The sequence below is a fragment of the Pterocles gutturalis genome, unplaced genomic scaffold, assembly GCF_000699245.1.
Source record: "Pterocles gutturalis isolate BGI_N339 unplaced genomic scaffold, ASM69924v1 scaffold6831, whole genome shotgun sequence".
Classification (NCBI taxonomy): Eukaryota; Metazoa; Chordata; class Aves; order Pterocliformes; family Pteroclidae; genus Pterocles; species Pterocles gutturalis.
In genome coordinates this window covers 4054-28822 of record NW_010102887.1, presented here as the reverse complement: position 1 = coordinate 28822, position 24769 = coordinate 4054, and the positions used below count along the sequence as shown (strand labels likewise).

Here is a 24769-nt window from a genome sequence, read left to right as displayed (position 1 = left end):
TGGGGGGGGTTCAAGAAACGTGTTGATGTGGTGCTTCGGGACATGGTTCAGTGGGTTGGGTGGTGCTGGGTTGACGGTTGGGCTGGATGGTCCTTGAGGTCCTTTCCAACCTTAATGATTCTACGATTCTATGGTTCTATGATTTGACTGCAAAGCCACGGCTCCACTCCTACAAGCCATCAATCCATCCCTACAGACAGCATCGAGGTCTGTGCCAAGATATTCACATTTAGGAGTGCCTGAGGGACTGAAGCCAAAAAATTCCATGCCTGTTCTGCCTCAGGAGGGAAGGTAGGTTGGTACAGGATCTACAGATGGGTGGACTTTACAGATCCCTGTGTGCTCACTGTTTGTATCTATATTAAGAACTTGATCGATAGGATTGATTTTTACCCTGGGTTCTAAAGTTCCCATTACATTGCGTGTTTTTCCAACTAATTAAACCCTGGGTACATTCACTACATATCTCTCACAAAGAGCTTGCATTTTCACTAGCTTAAGACAACACTGGCAGTAAAAACAGGCAGGCAGCAAGTTAGCCAAGCACTGCTGACAGTGCTGGGCTCAGACTGGCACCTCCTCCTGTGAGCTGATGGCATGGGATGGCTGCACTGGGGCTCCCCGCAAACATTACTCTGCTACAGGTTACCTTTTCCCCATTGTCCCGGTAACACGGTTCTCTCTGGTCCCATTTCTTGTCTTCCAGAACTTCTGAAGACAGTTCATCTTCCTCCTCCTCTTCCAAAATATCGGAAAGGTCAGAACTACGGTTGTGCTCAGCAAAAAGGGTCAGCTGTCGTCTTCCCATTTCAGACATTTTTTCTTCTTGCTATTGAAAAGCAAAACAGTTTTCTCAGACACTCTATTACAGCAATAAAGCAGCATTTTACCTTTCTCTAGTTCACATACAGCTAAAGTGTGGCAGGAAATAAATTCAACAGCACCCAATGCAACAACTGGCACTTGTGTACACACACACAGAGACACACAAAACTGGCAGACACATTTTATAGCCTGCAGAAGAACAGTACCGCAGAAGACTGTAAAAGCTAGGGGTGTCAAACACAATCCACACCCCTCCACGGGCAGAGACATTCAACCAAGGTTAAACAAACCTCTCTTTTCACTCTGGACATTTCTTTCATCACCTCCTTGCCAGGGGACAACCTCAGGAAGTCCTGGCAGCTGCTCCCACCCACGCTCGAGTCTTGGGAGGTGCCTTCTGTCTCTTCAGCCTGAATGGGGGAGGGCAGAGGCTCTGGGCTCAAGTGCTTCTCCTTTGCCTCTTTCTCTCTTTCAGCACTGGGACCTTTCGGTGACTCTTCCACAGAGCACGCATGGCAGGTCTCCATACTTATCTTCAGACTACCGTTAGATGGGCTTTCCAGCTCTGGCGCTTTGGTTACAGATTGCTCCACCTGGGAAACAAACCAAAAAGGGAACTGCAAACAGTGAAACCTGGGAGAGATGCCATCCAACACTTGTGAAGCAAAATGGGGCCCCTACCCCCCAAAACTCTCTGAGAGAAACACCATGTATTCTGCGCCGTTGACATATGAAGATTTTAGCAAGCAGTTTGCAGCTGGGAAGGTTGGCCAGCTCTGGAACAAACCCCTGCCTGTCATTAGTTGCAAGCAGGCCCACTTGCAACTGCTGTCTTTCCACTGCTGGGGCTCTGGCCATTGCACATGGCTCCCATAAGTCACAGAAGCCTATCAACAGTAACGAGTTTTAAAGCCGCAAGAAGAGCCCAACATATACAACGAGGCCACTTCCCACTCTTATGCACCAGAGGAACGTCCTAAACACCAGCTTGCAGATTAGTTTGAGCTGGAGGTGAGGACACTACCCCAGTACTTCTTGGAGCTGGTAAGGGCTGTGAAGGGGAATCAATGAAGAAGAACGTACACAGAGAGCACGACTGCACAGACTCGTGGTTAGGTCACCTAGTTGGATTACAGAAATTGTAAATTTTGGTCTGTTTTTCAGTCACTTCAGTCCAGTGTTTAAGAAAACCTTTGGAAGATGAAGCAGTGGAACCCCAGGAACGAGGAGGGTAAGGCAGGTGGGCCTTCACCAGCCACCCCCTTCTCTAACCCTCGCTCTAAAGTAAGGCAGCCTCCCCTGTATTTTGCAATGGAGCATAACCTCGTCCTTATGTACTAGCCACACTTCAAAAATATTTACAAGATCAGATCCCTAGGGAAAGTCAGACATGGCAGTGCCTAGTTTCTAAACGTGCCCTGGGCTCAGGCAAAAGCCAGACAGATCTACATCTCACATTTGATCTGACAGCCAGGATCCCTCTGTCCTGTTTCTCTTTGTTGACAGACAAGCGAAGACACACATCTCGAGCAAGAAGGACGATTTGCACCCTGGAAGCACCCATTTTGCTCCACTGATTACAAAGGAGGGAAAGTGACCCACCCACATGCAGCCATCTACCCTAGACATTTAAATGTGGGCTAATGAATCAAAACAATTGACCTGAGGTACTGTGAGCAGCAAATGATCACGGGTTGAGGTATGATGACTGAAATTTTAGACTCAGCATCTCAACTCTTCTGTGTATTTAGCTGGCCTTTGGTCTTGGGCCCACACAGCTGCTGGTGCTCCAGCAGTTATCAGAAGGCTTCCCCACTTTTCTCTAATCCTGAGCCTTTGCAACCTCACGCTGCCAAGATTAATAAGGTCATGAGGAATATGGCAGTTCGAAGCAGTCCCCTGAGTCCCCGATGTCAGCGGTCAGAATGGGTAAAAGATCCTTTCTCCTGATACAATACATCACACACCAACAGGACCCACTTCCATCTTTGTCATAGAGAGAGTACCTTATAGACCACTTCCCTGTTGTCTTATGGGGCTCTCAGACATCCTCACCACTGTCCTAAAAAAAGCCCTGAAAGCACTCACCTGTCCTAAAGGATTCTAAATACCCGATGTCATGACAGCTTGACAGTTCTTCTCCAGGCATGGCCACCCCACTGTGTGGCACACTAACGTGCCCCATCGTGCCAGAGTTTCTACTTGGCCTTGCGCAAGCCCCCTAGACTGGAGAAGACCTCTTCAACTCAGAGAGCACAGCAATGCCAGGCTAACACTGACATCAACCTCAGTGGGAACATTCTCTTCACCTTCAATCTCTGGCAAATTCTTGCTTTCCTGACTCTATTCCTGGTCTGCTTTCACGCATGAGATCAAGCAGTGAGCTTCATCTGCTCTCCAGGTGCACACCAGCAGCCAATACTCCCTGCTGGTTTGCCAGCTCCTGGATGATGGCAACAGTGGGTAACAGAAAGATGCTCAGTGGCATTTCATTCCATTCCCCAAAATGACCCATTCTCCTCCCCAGCATATGTGATTCTGGGCAGGAGATGTAAGGACTTACCTGCACCTTTGTCCCTTCATCCAGGCCTTCCAATTCTGCTTCCCCTGAAGATACAGGCTCCGCACCCTCACTGGGGAGCACTTTGCTGCCAGCTTGCTGCGGAGGCACAGTCAGGCATTTCTTGCCTTGTGCAGTGTCTGATCCCTGGGGGGAAGTGCCTAAAACCTGCACCAAGGAAGCACTGGGAGAGAAGAGGTGTGGCGTTGAAGAGGCTTTCTCTGGCAGAGATCGCACTGAGCCATCATGGCTGGAGGAGAGATCAGGGAAACTGGCATCTGAGCTATCAGTGGGAACTTTTTGTCGAAGCAGGAGTGCAGCTGTTTGGTGCTTGGGTGGGCTGCGTGCAGGCAGAGGGCCCCTGGATTCTCCACGGGACAGTCTAGAGGTAAAAGTGGTAGAAACAGGAGAATCTGAAGGTGAAGAGTGGTGAGAGGCTCGCAGCAAGACTGAGGAAATCTGGGCTGGAACTGAATCCACCGACTCCCCGTACAGAGACATCGTTCTTACAGAAACCTCCTGGCACACCTGGAACATCTGAAGCTGGGACAAGTCCACCAGGACACTCCCAGCTGTTGGGGAAGTAACTTCTATCACCTGCAAGCAAAAAAACCCAAAAACCCAGGGAGCACTTATTTATTGTGCACAGCTCAGCCCCTCTGAGAACGACAATTCCTGAACCCAAAGTCAATGACAGACCCCAAAGCTCTTGAGAGCAGGCATGCAGAATTCCCACCCTTCTGCACAACGTTAGGGAGGAACAAACAGTAAAAAATTGTTACCGTAACCATTTGAGAAACTGGATATTCTAGAAAATATTACTATATTCCCTCCTTCTCCAGGTTTTAACTCTCCTCGCTCCCTATGCTTTAAAAGGCCATCCCTTTTTTCGGCCTCCCTTTCACCTACCTTCCCAGACTCCTCCTTTTTTGACCTGTATAGTGGAAAAAACATTTCCATGACAAAAGAGGAATCATCCAACACAGCATCACTCTGTTTTACACTGTGCTCCTTCAAACAGCTGTGGCTTGCCTCTCCCATGGCCAATGGCACAACATCACGCATGCAGAAGACTGCAGGACACTTTTAATAAAGAATATCCTTGGAGCTTCTTTACCAGTATTCATACTGGACCCTTGGGGGTTTGTATACCTCTCCTTTCATCTGTTCCTAATTTAAGAAAGGGCTGGAGAACTACACCTTGCTCCTCATAGTCCATTATTGATTCCTCAAGGATCAAGCCAGTGCCTAGAGTGAGACAGAGGAGGCTGACACTAATTGTCCTGTTTTGCTAGTGAAGGGTCCTGCCACAGAAACTTTCCCAGCTTAGTTACACCAAGAATGCATCAAAAATCTGGACAGATGTCTTTTTTGGCGTGCACCAGTCAAAACAAACAGCCCAAGCACTGTGCCTTCTCTGATATCATTCCCTTCCAGGCCAATGCCTGGCATTGCCTCCTCATGGCATGCTTACTGGGTCAAGCTTTTTGAAGTCTTTTCCATATTTTATCATATATTTTGGATTTTTCCACATTTCCTACCTTCTCTATTTTTTTGTCACTATCCATTTCCTCCATGGAGAGCATGTCTAGGTCACAGGAGCACTGCAGTGACATTAATATCACATGCCAGGACTGACTCATACCAGCTGCTTTCCAGGTCCCAGGGCTCTGCAGCTGCCCACTACCCCTGCACCAGCCTCCAGCCACCCACCTCGCCCAGCGTCAGCACAATACCTTCTGTCCATCCGCATACACAGCGTAACCGGTGACTCGAACTCCATTGGAAGATCCTTCAGCATCAATGGTGACAGGTAACCAGCTGATCACGAGGATACCTGGTGAGGGACCAGCTTCTACCTGGACATCCAAAGGAGCATCAGGTGTGCCTGCGGAAGACCAAACAGATTCTTCTCTTGCTTACTTCACTACAGCATAAAGCTAAATTAAACCCTGGTTTGAATCAAAGAGAAAACTCTCACACCAGACTTGTCACTGCAGAACCACACTAGAATAGCCAGGCTAGTCTTAGAAAATGATAGAACCAGAGAAAATAGGATGCTCTTGTTCTGTGAAAGCTTTAATGCACAGAAAATAGAACTTTGCAAAAGTAGCTGAGGTCAAGATGCAGCAAACCTTAGAGCAAGGTCATGGCAAAACACATCTTCCATGCCCTGAGAGGCATGCTGTTCACATCAGCAAAGGGGATGTCTTCCCAGAGCAAATGAAAACAAAAGAGATAATAGATTTTTAAAATAAAGGAAGAAAAACATTAGGACAAAACAGGACAGCATGTCAGGCTTTGGGACCTAATAAACCTTGCTTCCCTTCACCCCAAGGCTTCATTTAGCAAACTAATGACAGCACACTGCTCCAAGCACTCCATGCACAGTGGCAATGGGCACAACTGCTCTGATACCTGCTAGTGGGGTAGTGAAGTGTATCACAGCTGAGTTCTGCTCCTGCCCCTCTGGGACCTCTTCCCAAGGTGTTTTCAAGGGCCGGGCCTCCAGCTTGGCAACATACTGAGTGCTGGGCTGCAGGTTGTGGAAGGTGTACCAGTAGACCCCAGGTTTTGTTATGTCACACTCCTCCCCATTGAGATACACCGCGTGGTTGTAATTGCTGTTGCAGGGAAGCCACGTGACCTCTGCTGACGTGGTGGTGACACTTCTGACTTTCAGCATAGTTGGTGCCATACAAAAATCTTGCCCCACAAAGAAAGTGCATCGCAGTTTATCAGAGCTGCCTTGCTCTGTCACAGTCTGCACAGACACACGGTAAGCCTTTGCCTGTAAATCCAGCTTTTCAATCACCGCTTTGGTCTGAAAGCCACTCTTCACATTTTGACGTAGCTCTTCATCCACATAGATGTTGTAGCTTTGTATATCTGGGCAGCCAGCTGGCAAAAGTGGTGGTTCCCAGCCTACAACTATGCTTCTGGCAAGCTGCTTGATCAAAGTCAATTTTCTTGGGTAAGGCACTGCTGTATGACTAACGGGTTCCTCCTGGTCTCCTTCTGCTCTACTGGCCAAGGGGCTGATGCTACTCTCTTCAATGGAGAAATCACTCTTATCCCCACTGCTGGCGCTTGCACTGACAAAACTTTTCTCCTGGTATGAACTATGGGTGAGATCATTCAGCTCCGAAGGCAGAAATGTCATGAGGTCATCATCTGAAACTCGCTCAACAAAATTGGAGGGGACCAGCCCTCGCCGGCCATCCATCAGCTCCCCTAAACAAAAAACAGGAAACCTGTTACCACTGCACCTACCATTCAGCCTTCCAACCCATCTGTGAAGACAACGTGACAACACCTACGCTAGGTCATAACTACACTGGGGTCAAGAATGAAAAAAAAAAAAAAAAAAAACCACAACCAACTCTGGGAGGTTATTCCTGGAAAATTTTCCTGGTGCCTCCCTAGTTACATCCTAAGGGCCACAGTGAGAAGACTCTCTGCTCCACACACTGCAGAGTCAACTAACTAGAAAGCTGTTTTGTGTAATTACCTTAAGGGTTTCTCCTCCTTCGTTAGCCTATTGCTCCTCATCACAGCTCTTCCACTAACTTGTGTCTTTTTCTAGCCTTCCCAAACTATGCAGCTTGATGATTTTACATCTTCTCCCAGCCACACAGATTTGGGTTTTGCAGTACTTCCCCCAGTAAGTTCATCTTTCCAACTCTGTATTTAGCTCTGGCCTTCTTTTTATTTCCCTCCTTTGTTATGCTAGCTTCCAAGATGTCCCAAAAGGACCCGTGGGGATGTCTGATACCACAGCACTCTTGGTACGTGCAAGAACCATCAAATCACAGTCAAATGAGCAGTGTGTAGAGATTGCACTTATTTTCCCCTTTTAAACTCTACCTACAGCAAATCAATTGAAAGCAGGGAAAGCAGAAAACATCAGTAAAGAATAACCCTTTTATTCTTTAAACAATAAATAAGCAAACAAATAAATAAATACATAAGAAGCTTGGAAATAGAAAGAAAGAGCCAGAACAAAGAGCAAGCAGCGCAACACAGCATGCATTTGCCTCAGCTCTTGCAAAGCACCTCAAGAAATTATGATCCTTCATCCCATTAGGTAAGCCAGCTCCCCAGAGAAACTTCATTACAAATTTACAGTCCACAATTCTCGGTTTCAATTCCATCTGCCTATTAGGCAACCAGGATCACATTTTCAAAGGTGCCAAAAGAGAAACACACTGTACAACACCAAACAGGGTAACAACTGTAGTTTGGGCTGCTTAGCTTATACCCTACTCTGCCAAAAGAGCAAGAGGTAATCGAGCCCAGCAACTGCCTAGTGTCTCTGGTCACTATGCAGTCACTGGAAAGAGGGAAACAGACCATCTGCAGAAGGTGCCCAGGGCTGAACATGTTCCTCTCCATGGCTGGGGAGGAACCATATGGGGATGAAACCTGGAGCTCTGCTGAAAGTAGTGGCAAAATTCATGGATTTCATGGTTTAGACTTAATTTAATCATGACATAAGTAAACCCTTTTCCAACAGAATCTGCTCTTCCCTCTAACAAACTAACTTTGGGCAGAAAAACTTTATCTTGAGGTTTCAAGACTCACTAAATTCCTCCCTTCTTTTAACTCTCCCCAGCAGTTTGGTCACATTTCATTCTACTAAAACACACCTTCAAAGAAGCCATCTTCATCCATGTCTCCATAGATGTAAATATACTCTCCAGCAGTCAGTGGAAGCTCTGCCTCTGGATTTTCATTAGGTCCATCAAAAGGATTGTAGCTGAAATATTTACAATATGAAGACTTACTTTGCATAGGAACTTTCACATTAACACATTCAAGCTGTGATGTTAGATCAGCTTACAACTCACTGGGACTGCATACACTTTTTGCGAGCAGCAAATTCCACAGACAAAGGTCAAGACTCTAGTTTATGGTGTTATATATAACTAATAACATATTGCTCCATGTTCAAATAGCAGCTAGGAATAATTTTCTGAGTAGCAGAACAGATGTCTTTTGCTGTCTGATGAACAGATCAGAGTGACTCAAGAAAGTGTGTAAAAAAAGACTTGAATTACCTGAATGCCTGCTGTGTTTCTGAGTGTACTGAGTAGATAAGCTGCAGGACTCTGCATTTCTAAATGAGATATCCTTAAATTCACCTGCACTCTTAAGTATTTTACAGAGATAGCTCTCTACATTTTATGTGCTTAATAGTTTTGAAGAAACAAAACCCACAAAACAACAAAACAACTAAAACAAAGCATCAAAAATGCCCCAGACGTTTAAGGTACACTTCACCAGCCATACGACTGTCACGGACAAGCACAGCACAGAATCTCCAAATTCCCATGTTTAAAACCCTAAGAAAGATCTGATTTGCAAAAGAAAGTTACATGAGTGAAGAAAAGGTTTCTAGCCTTTCTCTTCATAATTATCCAATCCTCAGGACCCAAGTTACACAACTCTCAGTGCTGTAACGCTTTAAACGCATTTTACACAGCAGTCCAAAAGTTCCACTAGTGTGAAAACAATAAATAAATTGGTGATAGGATTTGGACTCTGGGCAGTTCTAACCTCCCTACCCAGGGATCCTCAAGCTAATCAGAGGGCCTATCACAAGGAAATGCCTCATGAAAAAAACTTTATCTTTGCAAGTACGTACTGCCAATTCCTGCTCTTTAGTCTTTATAATGGATTTCAACCTGCCAAAGCAACGTTACCCTTTCTAAGAGCTGACTGAGAGAGACCTTATGGGCCTGAGACTCCTGACACGAAGACACAGACCACATGTGATCAGCTCCTCACAAGTTCAGAAACATCCCAGTTCTCTTCCTCCCAATCCACAGTCTAAAAGCTGAAGGGTAGGCCAATACTTTTGGAACTATAAATAGCTCTTTGGGTTTGACCATAAAGGCTCAGTGGACTGCAACAGTTATCAGAAAAATCTGGGTTTATTCTCTGCATTTTTTTTTCTTTTAAAATTACAACTAGAATGATTTGGGCTACAAATTTCAATTCAGGATTTCTGGGCTGAAATTTTCTTAATTGTTGAAATAAGATTTTCTTGTAAAAAATTTCTCGGACTGTTTTGAAGAAATGAGACATTTTAAGAGATGTGACAATTCAAACTCAATTTTCCATCCAATATCATATTAAAAAAAAAGGTTTCACACAGCACTGCCCACTGAACAACAAATGAGCTTTACTATATTTTTGGATTGCGCATTGGATTTGCTCGTACAGGAAATAACAGGTCACAAAAAATCACATGGAGGAATAAGATGCATGGTCTAACCCAATATCCATCCCTGACAGTGGTTAACACCAGAGAACAGGGTAAAGTACGCAGCTGTCAGACAACCCATCTGACCTCACAGATGACACGAAATGACCCAGTACCTGTATCGAGCTAAGAACACCTGGAGCTTTGCAGGGTCTTGGCTGCCTGGCTCTGGCATCACAGAGACGCCATCAACATCCAGTTCTTCCATTTCACTTGCAGTGTCCACCTAAAAACATTAAAAATGAAGGATATGACACAGCCCGAATCAGAGCAAAGGAACAGTGAAAGGGTTTGAACATCAGCAAACCATAACTCTAAGCTCATGTATGGTGCCAGTCTGGCCACTGGGCTAAGAACCACCAGGAAGAATGACTTTTAAGGTGAAGAAATAGTAATAAGAGGTAACATCTCCAAGTTGCAGCTTCAGGGGTTCCACTCAGACATCAGGAAAAACTCTTTGCCCAGCTGAGTGATGCAACCGTGGGACAGGTTCCACTGAGCTGGGGATCTCCATTCTTGAAGAACCTAAGCTATGGCCACACTGCTCTAGTGTTGGTGACAGTCCCACTGCGAGTAGGAGACTGGACTAAAGACTTTGGAGGGTTCCCCCTACACATCCATAATTCAGTATACACATTTCTTGCTGCCCCTAAATGGTAGTTGTCCCTGTGTGCAACAGAAATGGTACTCTGAACAAGGGGGACGTTACAGTTCTCTTAGATGTCTACATCTCTAAGCCCTTTTGTTCAAGCAGTTCCCCTCCAGCACCTGTCAATTCTTCAGAATAATGTTTTCGTACTTTTAGAACACTAGAAGGCCCTACCAGTTCCAACCAAAGCTTCATCTAGTCCAAACAGCTGGCTCTATAGCAACCAGTAGCATGTGCTGAAGGAAAGCATACAAGAGACAGGGCAAGCATGAAACTCCTCTTCCTGGGATAGCCTCTTGCTTTCTAGCAACCAGCTACTTAGGGACTTCCTAAGCTGGAGGCTGCACCCTGAATGCATTTGGTGGCTACTGGCAGGAGCATCTTCAAGAAATTTGTCTACTTTTGATCCCATTGACATTTTGGAATTTTATATCCAGTGGCAATGAGCTATGTAACGCAATCACACTTTTTGAGGAAATGCACTTCCCTTGTGTTTGTTTGAAATGGTGCCCATGAACAATGGTGTTAAGCTGTCTTTTTATTGGTGAAGATCCATCACAGGCACCAGAATATGAAGTAGGTATTTTTTCCAGTATACGAACTGCCAAAGTTAATCTTTGAAAGAGTTCAGAGCACCTTTTCAAGGTAGCTTACTCCTTCTAATACAATCTTGCTTCAAGTCCTAGGGTAACAACCACCTGCACCCTGAAACACCCAAGGGTACACCCAAATGGAGCAGCTTTTAGTAGCCTTGCTGAGTCTGGAGTATTCCCATAACCATGTGTTGCTGAAGCCAAATGCTCTACACGCTGGCTCTTTTCCAAGGATCTCACACTGATTTCTGCAGGCACTACTGGCCTTACCTCTCCATGGAGGCACGGTGGCTTCCAAGCTTTCTCTTGAACTAAAAATGGTCATTTTTCCCACCACAGAATTGATAGTCGTCACATACCTGTTCCTCCCCAGGTGTGACCTTCACTTTGTCTCTGAACACGACAGCTCCTCAGAGCTCTTACAGAGTGGTGGGCACCACCTGCCACCGCAGCACCCCTTCATTAGCGCCCTGGCCTTGGCAGCCCAAGACTTCAGTGTCCTCCACATGTCCACTGAGGCACTGCATGTGGCCTCGAAGGCTTCAGCACTCAGGAGACATCAGAGGTCCAAAGGAGCAAAAGCTGCCTCCCATGCCATCACACCCAGCCCCGCTCACAGCACTGCCTTACACTACATTGTCACAGCAAGTGATGTACAGCAGCGAATATGAAAGACTGCTTAAGTGAACCCTACAATACTACGTAAGAGCTCCTGGGGAGGAGAAGCAACAACCGTCTATGAGATTCTGCTGACACAAACAAGCAAAGCCTATTAAGTTTCCTCCCTCTGGTATCACAAACTCAGCATCTTTTCATGGTTTCTTTCGCCAAGTAAAATTTTAATACCTGAAAGCACCAGCAAAGAAATTTGAGTCCCTCATCCACAGCTCAAGGCCAAAACCAGTCTGGACACAGTTCCTCAGTATGCTAAAAATAAGTTTGTAGCCTTTGTGTGTTTGAACAGTAACTGAGATGTCAAAGGAAGCTTAGTAAAAGTTTTCCCACACTTCCCATCCATCAATCTCCCCACTCCCCTCCTTCTCCAAGCTCCCAGCACTATCTAGCCAGCTGTTTCCTTCCTGGAGCACAGCGATACGTCTAAATGAGCATTACATGGGCATTCAAGGCCTTTTAAATTTTTCTGAGAGCTTTTCTCTTGTTTTTCCCAGTTCCCTTCAGGCAGTCAGGAGGGAATGAATGCAACATTACTGGTGCTCTCAGCAATAAATTTATTCCCTTGTGGCTAGAAGGCAGAGGCCACAGAGGTGACTCCCATACTGACCTCTGGAGTCGGGCAGGATTTTGGACTGTTCTGCATGGATTCTGACTTTGAAGAGCTTGACTGAGACTCCACCTTCTTGGCTGGTTTCTGAGAACTGGTAGCAGCAACTTGGGTGCCAACAGTGGCATCAGGCACCCGCTGTGACGACTCCAACTCATCAGCCTCTTCATTGTGAACCTTCTTTGTGCTCTGGTGAGTGAGCAATCCAGGAACAGTCGATTCTGCAATAAAATAATCTGTCCATTACTTTTAGCCCCAGGCAGAACACAAGATCAGCAGTGAGCAAATGCCCTTTAGAGCAGCTCAAAGTCTTTAAAAATGTGACTCATTTAACAGTGCGACAGACCCTGGGCTCTCTTTGGTCAGAGAAATGCCAAGTTCTCTTGATGACTACAAAATGAACCAAAGGTTCATCTTCATCATCATCTCTCTCAAAAGAGAGACACAGACCCCAAAAGTTAACTAAACATCTGCATTATTTCCTTTACACCTTTCCATTTACACAAATAACTCATTTGTCAAAACACTCGCTGACATCTTCAGAAATTACCCTTCTCCCAGCGGGACTGTGGGGTAGAGCTGCACAGAGCAAGAGGAAGCTCAGACGTCACCAGCGTAGATGTGAGAAGGTTGATTTTTCCTGTTTGAAGCCGGAATTGTTTGAGTTCCTGAGACAGGAGGCTGAACTGCTCTGTTTGACTGCGACACTGCTCTTCTAGATCTTTCACCCGGGCCTGACAGGAGAGACACAAGGTGAGGCACAAACCAACAGTGAGGGTCCAAGCAGCATTTGCCTTTGCTGCATCTTTTCAGTGGGACTCAGACTCCAAGAACCTAAAGGCATGCCCTACCCAGGCTAGCTCTGCACCTATAGTACCTTTGAAAATCTGAGACTCATCATCTATTAGGAGACTGACTGCAAGCTCAATTGGGAATTCTCCCTGAGATTCTAGGTTTGAACTTCAATATCCTATCCAAGCCCTGCAGGAGACCAGACGAGATAAGTCAAAGGTAAATAAACCTTGAAAAGAAAAAGATTCAAAAGGCTTTGCATGTTTATTGGAGCATTAAAATCACATCTCCAAGAGGAATTGCTCTCCCAGTGCTCTCTCTCGTCCAACATTCCACAGACTCCAGCAAGTTCCCAAAACCTTACCCTGGCCTCCCCAGCATTCTGGGCAGGACTCCCCATTGTCCCTCCAGATCTTGGCTCCTCCAGGCACTGGGAAGGCCAGAGAGCACCAGCACCCTGGCCTGTGTTGCAGAACGTGTCTTTGATGTGGGTAGCCCACACACTTTACCACCAGGTCCTACAGGGATGACTTGCTCCAGGAAGATGCATTCTGAGTACAGGAAAGCTTCTTCTCAGCAAGATGAGATGCAGGGGAGCCTTGGGGAAATACTACAAAGGGAAGGACACATTCCTACTAGAGAACCATTAATATTTTTTAATAGCCTATTTCCAGCATCTCTAGATTTTCCCCTTCCAAAATATTGCTGAGTCCTGGCTGTCCTTATACATCCCCACATACTCCCTAGTTGCAGGCGTTATCAACTCCCAGGTGAACGCAACTGCTCCTTTCCCTCTTCTCGCTCTTCCACCATGCAACAGCTTACTCTGGCTCCCCACACAGATATCCTGCACAGACCCTGCTCACGCGCTTCAGGTAATAAGTAAACAAAAAGTGCTGGATGGGAATATATCACCTACTCAAGCAGTTCTTCAGCTGAGTTAACGCAGACAATATTTAATGTGGCATTAGTGCATCTGACTGTCGTGCTGGCTCTGCCTTGCAAGAGATGACATTTATTCCTTTTTTCCTCTTTGGGCTGAGATCACATCAGGCTTTGTAGTCACTCGTCTCATCATTTTGCATAGGTAAGATGCATCACAACAGATGACTGCACTGTGCTCTTCAAAATTTTCCATTCTACAAAATGTTTTTGAAGTGGTGTTTCCTGCTTCCAACTCAAAAAATAAAGCATGCCTTGAAATATTATGTGGGACAGAATGCCTGGTTTTTAGGCAGCTCTAAAAATAACACATCTGACCTGGAAAAAGCTTTATTTCTAGTCTGAGAGTACCACAGAATCTTTGTAGCCCACTCCCTACCAACTTAGGAGGGTGCATGCATTTTTATTTGATTGTGATGTATCCGTTTTAAACATGTCAGTTTATCACTTGTTTCTTTCACAACTAGCTAGGCACTCTCAGCCTTTAAGGGAAGCCTGGTGAAGTCTCTGAAGTCTGTCTCTGAACTGAAGGAGAATATCAGATGCCATGAGCAACTTCCAGAAGCGTTCGCATTTTCCAGTTGCTCGGAGTCAACTCTTTGTTCTATAAGTCATGTTGTACACGGTTCCTCTGCAATCATGAGTGTTTGAATTTACTCACAGTTGAGATTTTTCACATAAATGTTTCTTCCCTATGCATTACGTCTTAATAGAGAAAAGAAACCATGAACAGTAAGAACAGTTGCACTGGATCAAAGTAGGGCTTCCTGTAAGACCAGCATCTGTCCCCGATCCCACCTTGCAACATAGCCTACAAGAGACAGGTCCAGAACGACCTCAGGACCAGAGAGGGTTTTCCCATCTTGTCTGGAGACTGGAGCCAGCAGAAGCATCTAGATATTGTGTTTAACAGCATCATAATAGTGCCTGCGCTCTGTACATTTATTAATCACAGTTCACATCCACTTATACTGGCGGCCAAGTCAATAGATCAGATAATCCAGAGTCTAATTCTGAGATACTTAACTAGTCAGGTGTCTTTTAGACCTTGAGTTACTCAAAACAACGTACAAACACTCTGTAAGTATCACTGTGTCTTGGTGTCAGGACCACCACCACCACGTGGTCGCAACACCGCCTCCCCCCCCCACTTCCCTCCCGGTAAGATGGGGAGGATGAGAAAAAGTGGAACTTCGTGAGTTGAGATAAGGACAGATTTTTAATAATACCCCACGAGGAAAACAAAGAAAAGACAATATGACAATAAGGCAAGATATAGAATACAATGGAAACACTGATACAATGAAATTCTCACCACCACGAGCTTCACAAAAGAGACCCCTCTCCCGGCTAGCTTCCCCTTATATCCCGGGCATGAGGTCAGCATGGTATCGAATATCCGGCTATGCCCAACTCCCAGCTTCTGTGAAGAATTAACCCTATCCCAGCTGGACCCAGGACACACTGCCGCGTCATATACAACGCGTACTTTTAGCAGACTGCTTGCCGAGGTTCACACACGGCTGGGCATGCTGCAGGCTTCCAGGGCAGTGCTGGGAGGCAGGGAGATAAGGAAGAGGAGCCTGAGGACATGACCAAGAGCTTTGGGGAACCAGCAGGAATCAAGCCCCAGACACAGAACAGAGAAGAGACTTTTGTGTCTATGCCCAACCCAGAGGAGGGAGAAAGAGGAGCCTCACACCAACTGAGACTGAGTGGTGTGATTACCAGAAGAGCAGGGAGCAGAGCTTGGTGGGGTCCCTTTAACCACCACTTCAGGAACTTACTCTGATTTTTCACACCAAGCTAGATTCAACCACCACCACCAGCTCAGCCCTGTCCTCTTAGACACTGTCCTTCTTGGCTCTCTATTACGCTTCTCCTACAGGTGACGTTCCCCATCCAGATGTCCCTTGTTACCTTTTTCCGTATCTTCTCCTACATGTTTTTGAGATCAGATAATCCAATTTGCTAGAAGGGAACTCTACAGGTCCGCAGTCCAAACTCCTCCTCAAAGCAGGGCTAACACCAAAGGGATTGAAGGAACATCTGTAACTCCACATAGATGTGGGTGGTCCTTCTACAGGATGTGGGCATACCCTAAAAATGTCCTTGGGCTGTTCCCAATTCCTTTCCTAAAAGTTCTGAACACTGTACTTGCCTTTTTGACCAGGCTTGTGAATGAGGGTGACATTTTTAAAAAACACCCTACCTCAAACACTGCATTTCCTGCCACAGCAGGTAATCCAGAGCCCACCACTGCACATGTTCAGTCACGGCTGCTTCTTCTCCATGTGCATGTCTCTGCACAGTCTGTTACCTGTCTTTAATCTCCCCATTACTCATGAGATCTTCTCACACCTCTTGGCAGTCAGGTCTGAAGGTGACCTTTGAGAGCGGTTTTCTATCAGGGACAAACCCCATCACTTCCACACAGGCATTCTTTGCAAATCATCTGTGAACAGGCCAGCTAGCACAGCTCCCAGAATATAACTCCATTAGTTTCTACCTCTTCGGTGAAAACTACTATTCACAATCTCTGCTTCCCATCTTCCAGCCAATTACAAAGCCAGCAGGATCTGTCTTTTTCCCTGGGGCGTTCCATTTGCAACGCCATTGCTTTTGTGTTCTGAAGGAAACACTTCACCCTTGAACTGCAAGTAGTTCCCAAAAGAACTTTAAATGTATGTGACACGTGGAGAATGTGCACAGTTGGACAAACCTAAAAATCTGGAGACACCAAAAAAATAAAGCTTCTAATTCCAATTGGCTAAGAAAGCAAAGCAAAGCATCTAAACAGAAAAGCAGCTGCTCCAACAAACTCACAGGGGTAGCTCCTTTAATTACATTTATTTCTTGGAGGTGACACTCTTGCAATCTTTTCCAGAGTATAGTTAAAACAAGAATATCAAGGAACTGTCAAAGCCAGGACAGAGGGGGAAAAATGTCCTGTTTGACAGGATTATGGCAGTACCTGCATGCAATCCAAAGTACTCTGGTAGCAAGAAGAAAAGCAAAAAGAGATAAAACCACATCAGCAGTTACACTCACCAAAAATCAACAATCTGACAAAGATAACCCAACCCTCAATTTGAATTAAATTGTTTTCTCACCTACTTACAGCGTCTGCCTTGTTCCATACTGAGATTTTCACCCTCATTCCCACCAGCATCTGCTTGCTAAACAAAAGCCAAATCCCACATACCAAATGCATTAATAAAATAACCATCCTCTGTTTGGGGGCCTCCACATCGCAATATACTTTTAGCCAAATCACAATACACTGGGAGTGTCAAGCCCTCTTTTCCCAGCACATTGCAACCACCCATAACATCAACAGAACATAACTGACAATGACCAGACCTTTCACCAGGTCTGAGACCAAAAAGTGAGTGCTGGGAATCAAGGTACAGCTCAGAACCTGGCTTTGAAGGGATTTTAAGCTGCTAACAGCCTAAAATCATGCACCCTGCTCTTCAGCCAGCGAAAACAAGTAAAGTTAAGCTCTATTCACCATATTTCCCAACAAAATTCTACACTGTATTCCTGAAATCAGGCTGTTGCCTTCTGCATCTATGCAGCACATAAGGCAATTGAGAATCTTCTGTCATGTAACTCGGAACCACAACTGAACTCCTTCATTCTCATGATCATCAAGGTTTTCTTTCTAAGCTGAGACAGTCCTTCTATCCATGGAACCTCTGCACACAGAAACCATCCAACACCTCTACTCACCCGCAGCACTGCCTTATCGCAGAGCTACAGAAGACTGAAGGCAGCTCTGGAGATCACCTAGTCCAGCTACCCCAGCTCAGAGCAAGGTCAACTTGAGCAGGTTGCCAAGAGCTTTGTCCAGTTGAGTTTTGAACATCTCAAAGGAAGGAGACTCCATTTACAACAACCATGTGACTGAACTCTTCCAATATTCCAGCAAAAAACAATCCAAACACATGTAAAAATGACAATATGCAGTGTAGGCACTCCAAAGCCCCTAATTTTGCCCTACACTGATGTTCTGGAATGACTGATTATAGATAAGTCATTCAAATGACTGTTGCTCCACTTTAAACTATCTTTTAATGATAATTTCTCTTTCTTTGGTCCACCTGGTGTCACTGGCTTACAAAGCATCTCTGTACCAGCAACATGAAAGCAAGAATATTTAACTGATGAGGCCCTTGCAGAAGAACACAACCAGTCTCTCCAACACAGAACAAAATGACTGTGCCTTTCCTCTTCTGCACAGGTAGATGTCTAGTTTAAATCTAAGTAGCTCCTCCAATCCTTCAATGAATTAGTTCAGAAAGCACTCGACAAGCATCAAACCTCCCTTCCCTTAAAGGCTGCTACGAAGCCAGCTAAACACCAACTGAGGTAAGAGTGGCACCTGTATCAGCTCTGATCCTGTCTCTGCAACCAACAGCAGAGACAGGACTCAGATGCTGCCCTGTTTGCCATCACACCTCTGGCAACCACTAAATCACCACATCAAGTTCCAGGGTTTGGTATTTTGCCAAGGTTTTCTCCAAAGTCATCCCGATAAAGATGGAGATAATGCAAATCCAAACCAAAAGAGTGCTCATCCCATCTGCCGGGTTGCACCATTAAGTTGTCTGCTGTCACAGCAAAGCATGTTCTGTGTGGATGTCAGAGCACTCACACAGCTGGTCCCAGCTTAGCAAATGGGACCTGCCCCAAATTTCATCACTCATTATGCTCAGGCAAACATCACATTTCTCTTATTTTTCCCCTAATAAAAAGCACAGAGCACATATACACAAAAGAAATTTCAAATCACTTGGACACAAGTATTCTTCCTCCCCACAGATGATCGTGGAAAATGGAGCAGACAGATCTGAGGTTGGTGACTTACTGCATCCCTGAAAGAGTTGTCGGGCACAATCTGAATGAAGTAGCCTATCTGAGGACTGAGCAGGCCAGGATTTAATCCCCAAAAACTCTGACCCCAGAGACTACTCTGCTAACACAACCGATGCTTATTCACGGCAGCAACATGTTGCATCTGATCAAGATATTAACACATTTTGCTCAAGAACCAGCAAAACCCAGGGCATCAAGAAAGGTGACATTACTAACAAAAGACCAAATCTGCAGCCACAAATCCATCTTGTTTTCTTCTCTTACCTCAAGAAGCTGTACTGCTCCTTCATGTTCTCTTTTTGCCTCTGCCTGCGCCTAAAAAGAAATAAGAAATTAAGTAAATAAGAAAGCAGCCTACCTAAGTTCAGTTCTACTATCATCACCACCCTGACAGACCATTATAGATTTAAAACACTGCCCAGACTGAAAGCATTTTTGGACTTCGGACAAACAGCAGTGAGAGACCGGAACTGGCATTCATGAGAAAAGCCCTTCACTTTGCTCAGGAACCAGAGTTCACCTAAATGCAGACCCTCTTTCCTGGCTTACTTTATCCTGTAAACCCACATATACCTCCTCCATACACCGCACTTGCAAGGAAACAAGGTGCAGGAGTCCCAACACTTCTCACGGATTCAGAGAGTAAAATGTCCATTTTCTCGCACGCTGCGCACCTGCTGCAACCGTCTGACTTCCTCGTGCTTCTCCTGCAGGACTAGCAGCGCTTCCTTGTGCTCGACTTCCAGCTGCTGCCTTCGTTCAGACACATTTCTCATGTGCTGCAGAACAAGACAGACAGCTGAAGAGTGACATTACAGAAATACTGTCCTGTGTCCTATCATGGGCCATGAAGTCAAAACATGGCCTGTATTTCATGTCATCGTTATGGCCTTTCATGTCATCGTTAAACAGAGGAGAGAGTAAGATACTCTCACCACAAGCCAGAGCAACACAGTCAAAGAAAAATCCCTAAAGCGGTGATGGCCACCTTATTTCCCCTCCCACCCAGGTCCCTGCAGCAGCCTTTCTAAAGCACCTCTGCCTACTTTGGAAGGTCATGTTCCAGGATCCTGCAAGAATCAGAATTCCCAACGGAAGCATAGATAAATGAATGGACAACAATGCAAAGAGACAACATGTGCCACCCAAAACCAGCACTAAGTGTCTGAACAGTCCTTTCAACCATGTGGATCCTACTGACCTTCAGCACCTGCTCTAGGTTCTCCAGCTTGGTTTGGAGTCCTTGATTCGTCTGAATTACAGAATCCCGTTCCTTAGTAACCAAAACCACCTGCAACTTCAGGTCAGCATTCTCAGATTCAATCTGAAGAGAAAGGATCTTCAATGAGCACAAGCAGCCATAGGTATTCCTTTTATAAATCACAGAAGACAATTTATTTCTGTATTTCAATAGGTTGTTTTGCACACCCGCTTTCTACTTGTAATGATACCAGAATCATGGACCTCCTCTCCCTCTGGCTTTCCACCCAAAACAAATACACCTGCACTTGTATCTATCCTCAATGCGATGAGCACTTTATTTACACATACCACTTCTCCCACTAGGCTCATCTCCTCTCCCGTTCTGCACAGAGGAGGGGACTGGGATATGAGTATGTACTGAAGAGAGATGAAAGAAGCGCAAAGGTCTAGAAGCTTTTTTAATCCTCAATTGTAGGATTAAACACAGAGAACATGAAAGACACAGAACACAGAAAACACAGAAAGACATGGTGCCGTGTCAAAATCATGTTTATCTCCTCCACTTTACTACTGGAAATTGCAGTAACATATTTTGACTCTAGAGTGCATCATGGCTTGATGACTATTAGCAATGCAGATTATCAAGCAAAGACAAACATTTCCACTTAGAACAGTTACTAAATATGTGATAAGCATTATGCATGGTGGCAACATGGTGACTCTTAAGATTGACATATGGGACAGAGAAGCGGCTTGCTAGCTCTTGTGCGTTTGTCCAGAGAAGGAGCTGGGAACAGAAACCCACAGAGGATCTTCATTGGAGTACCAACTCTTCCACCATCCTTGCACACCCCAACATGTTCATAGAATGCAACCCTCCCAAGGTGCAGCCACGCTCCTCTGAAATCCACTCTGCAAACTGAACAATGCAAGTATCCTGCCTTTATACCAAGACCTGAAGCTTTTGGGTTTTCCATCCGGCAAGATGAAAAATTGCTGAATTGCAGTGGTGGCTTTCTCCCCCGCCCCATCACCAGCCACCAAAACCCCTCTTCAAGGACAACAAAAAAAAGTCAGAGGTGACTGAGGACTTTTGAAGGCACCATATGCTTGCACCGCTTGCAGTGATGGGTTCTGCTCTACTACCACTGACCAGTGCCCACAGCTTCCCACCAGCCACAGGCCATCTTTGGCTATGAAGTCATTAAGTTACCAGGGGTATTTCAAGTACGAACTTAAGTAAGGGCAAAGCATCTCACTCAAGTCCTGGTAAACTCTGTAACAAAAACAGGGCAGTAAACTGCTCTGCTTGCAGTTACCGTGGGGTACACAGGACAGAGGCACACTGATGGGCACACCACCAGTACTCAGCTGGCAGCTTGAAAAGCTAGCATGCTAGCAAGTTCGTCTCAGCAAAATTTCACAGAAGCTAATGCTCCATCTGACAAACAAAGATACTGGTTTTTACCTGTCCTGCCCATCCAGCCTTCTCATTCAGCTGCAAGTTCTCTTCAGCCAGTCGTGCATTTTCACTTTGTACCTCCTGCAGCTGGATCTCCTGTCCAGAAATACCGTGTGTTACTACACCAACACCCTTAAATTATTCTGCAGAGCGGCTCCACTGCTCTTGGTGACTGAGTGATGATGCAGGATGCTGGTGGGACGCTGCTTGAGGAGTGGGAGGCAACAATGTGCAGCATTGCTCAAGCAGATATCAGCCCTGTGCCAGATGACGTCTTTTTTTTTCTTTTACCATTTATGTAGCCTCAAAGCCCAGAATGAGAAAGACATTTCCTTGTCTACCTCACAGCTCCAGCGTCACATGACATAATGCTGTCTAGATCTCCATCTCCACTTACAATTCAGCAAGTGGCCGTGTCCCTGCTGGTTCAAGATGAGAGTCTTCTTGACAAATTTCAGTAAGGAAGAAAACTTATTTTGAAGAATGATGCTGGACAGAGTTCCAGACTGCAAACTCAAAGAGTTTTAAATGTCTGACTCCAGTCTGAAACCAGGATGCAGTCTGGAGTTAAGAAAGCAACACGAGACAGCTATCACCCTGCCTTAGAGAACACCATCTCTGAGCAGGCAGACCACGGACATATGGAGACAGTGATTGAACTTGTCAGGTCCAGTCCATCTGCAGCAACTTTGTACAGTATTAAAGGAATTTAATAGTTCCATAATGACATGTGAGTCCACATAGACACACACACATTTCCCCATCCCAATGTTTTATGGATCATGAAACACCTTCTGGCTGTCCCAAGAGCTAATTCCTTGTACACGCAGGGTCTCAGCCCCAGTACTTTGAGGCGAATTGGTCTCTTCTTAACCTTAAGAAGCTACTGTCTAACAACATACAATGGCCAACTTATTCCTTCAACATCCCATTCTGTCCCAGACAATGAGGCTGGGCTGTGCACTGTGAACTGCACATGAGTCCGAGCTACGCATTAGAACTGACATGAACCAAGATTTGAGCATGACAGAAAACATCTGTCCAGAAGGTCAGCACCCCTGGGTGAAACTACACATTATCAGAGTCACTAATGCCACCAGCACTGCTCAGTAAAGTAGAAACAGAAGGGAGAAATCCAGGTGCTGTAATATGACCTGCTAAACCTCCATGAAATTAAACAGATGCAAGATTTCACACAACAAATAAGAAACCTGTAGGTTTGTGTAATTACCATCTCAGGATGCAAAAATCTTTCAATACATGTGGAGTGCGTGTGAAAATGGTAAGTATCTCCTCAAACTAGCAAAGGCCATGGAGTTTCATCCAGTGATTTATGTAGCTATGTTCAACCTGTAGGTAGCTGAAAGACTAAATAAACAATTTCAGCCTCAAGGGCTGGAGCACAAAATTTGTGACTCTGTTCACATTAAGAGAAAGACTGGTGATTCATTATTACGATAAATAGAATCCAAGAGAAGCATGCAACAACCCAGCTGCCCTTCTACCATTATGCTCACAACAGTAGGCAACAAGAACACTTACCAGTTCCTTGCATCTTTTATGCTTTTTCCTCACTTCATGCTCAAGGTTTTCACATTTTTTGCGCTTTTTCTTGAGTTCAAATTCCTGCACGAAACAAGCATAAGTAGATCAGCAAGTCCACATTCTTATAATGTGTAAGAAATTCAAGCCCAGCTTCTCAGACCCAATGCTGTATTAGCCTTTTCTATTTTCTTAAGAAAAACTTTTTGTGACAAACATAAACAATATAGAAACCAAGGGAGACTTTTTTAAAAGGTAGCAAAATGAAAAAACTTTTCAAGTGAAACAGCTATTCCTCTTCCCCAAGCCTTCTCCTGGAAACAGTTCTCTGCTTCCATCTGCATAGATTGTTCATATTTGTATAGAACAGGATGGAGGACAGCATGCGGGGGACAAAAAGAGCTGTGCAAAGTATTCCGTCTGAAATATTAGCTATGTGAGCATAGTTCCTATTCTAATGCAAATGACACCTACCAGAGTGCAGACATCCTCTGGTTACATACCTTTATCTGTAGTTACTTGCTACCCCTCTTGGTTCCCCGGATAGATAAGAACTGATAAACCTCACTGTGAGCTGTCCTAGTTTGCTGTAATCATTCAGAAGGGACATTTTCCTCATATAACACCTGTCCCAGGTCAGTCATATCTGTTCCCACTTCAAATAAGGCTAAACCAAACCCAGCACACAATCTACTGGCATGTTTCCCTCTCAGTTCAGTGTGACATATTCCCCCAGCAGCCTGGAGCTGCCACCCAGCAACATTTTCCATGCAGCCATCCTGCGTTTTCCCAGTGACTCCTCAAGCTTCCCACTTTTGCACAGCAGATGCACCTAAAAAAGACTTCAGTCCCCAAAATCTCTGCCTGGATTCCACGGGTGAAAACCCCAAGAAGAAGCACAGCACTCCTTTACGCGAAACCAGGCTCACAACTCATAGAATCACAGAATCATTAAGGTTGGAAAAGACCTCAAGGACCATCAAGTCCAACCGTCAACCCAGCACCACCCAACCCACTGACCCATGTCCCGCAGCACCACATTGACACATTTCTGGAACCCCTCCACGGATGGCGACTCCACCACCCTGGGCAGCCTGTTCCAATGTCTGATCACTCTTGCAGTGAAGAAATTTTTTCTAATATCCATCCTAAACCTGCCCTGGTGCAACTTGAGGCCGTTTCATCTTGTCCCATCACTTGTCACTTTAGAGCAGAGCCCAGCACCCACCTCACTATAACCTCCTTTCAGGCAGCTGTAGTGAATGATGAGGTCTCCCCTCAGCCTCCTCTTCTCCAGACTAAACACCCCCAGCTCCCTCAGCCGCTCCTCGTCAGCCCTGTGCTCCAGACCCTTCCCCAGCTCCACTGCCCGTCTCTGGACAGCTGACTCCTCAACTCACCAGCTGCTGGATCTGTTGGCTGCTCTCTTGGCCCGTTACTGCATTTTTGGGAGGGAAGTTTTCATGTCCTTCAGAGGCAGGTCCCAGCGGCTGCACACCTGGTTCCACCTGGAAAGCAAGTGAGATGCCAGAGAGCTGAGGGCCAGCCAGGACCACAGAGCACACCGCTCACACCGAGGGAGAAGAGGCTTTCCTGGCAGTGCTGCCACATGAAAACCCCTGATCTCTGACCTACACCACTGGACGTGGAGAATGGTCAACACCATGCCAGGGATCTCTCAGCCACCAGCGACCTGTGCTGGAGGTCTTCTGGAGCCCAACGCCAACCAATCCAGCTTGACTCAACCACCCCCATGCACCAGTGGACTCC

At 45.6% G+C, this 24769-nt stretch overlaps 1 protein-coding gene across 1 annotated transcript in view; it reads right to left on the bottom strand.

The window, feature by feature from the left end:
* Positions 1 to 24504, bottom strand: part of BZRAP1 (benzodiazepine receptor (peripheral) associated protein 1) — a gene marked incomplete at its 3' end in the record, with an annotated part of 37089 nt that extends 12585 nt beyond the window's left edge. The window contains exons 1-15 of the mRNA XM_010086461.1: positions 24400 to 24504; positions 23000 to 23083; positions 21464 to 21553; positions 19994 to 20116; positions 19467 to 19571; positions 19057 to 19107; positions 12728 to 12911; positions 12178 to 12398; positions 9770 to 9879; positions 8035 to 8144; positions 5804 to 6619; positions 5122 to 5273; positions 3389 to 3982; positions 1116 to 1418; positions 650 to 829 (exon numbers count right to left, since the gene is read on the bottom strand). Of these exons, the coding sequence (XP_010084763.1) occupies positions 650 to 829; positions 1116 to 1418; positions 3389 to 3982; positions 5122 to 5273; positions 5804 to 6619; positions 8035 to 8144; positions 9770 to 9879; positions 12178 to 12398; positions 12728 to 12911; positions 19057 to 19107; positions 19467 to 19568 (2823 nt within the window). The remainder of the gene's footprint in view (positions 1 to 649; positions 830 to 1115; positions 1419 to 3388; positions 3983 to 5121; positions 5274 to 5803; positions 6620 to 8034; positions 8145 to 9769; positions 9880 to 12177; positions 12399 to 12727; positions 12912 to 19056; positions 19108 to 19466; positions 19572 to 19993; positions 20117 to 21463; positions 21554 to 22999; positions 23084 to 24399) is intronic.
* Positions 24505 to 24769: the final 265 nt, after the last annotated feature.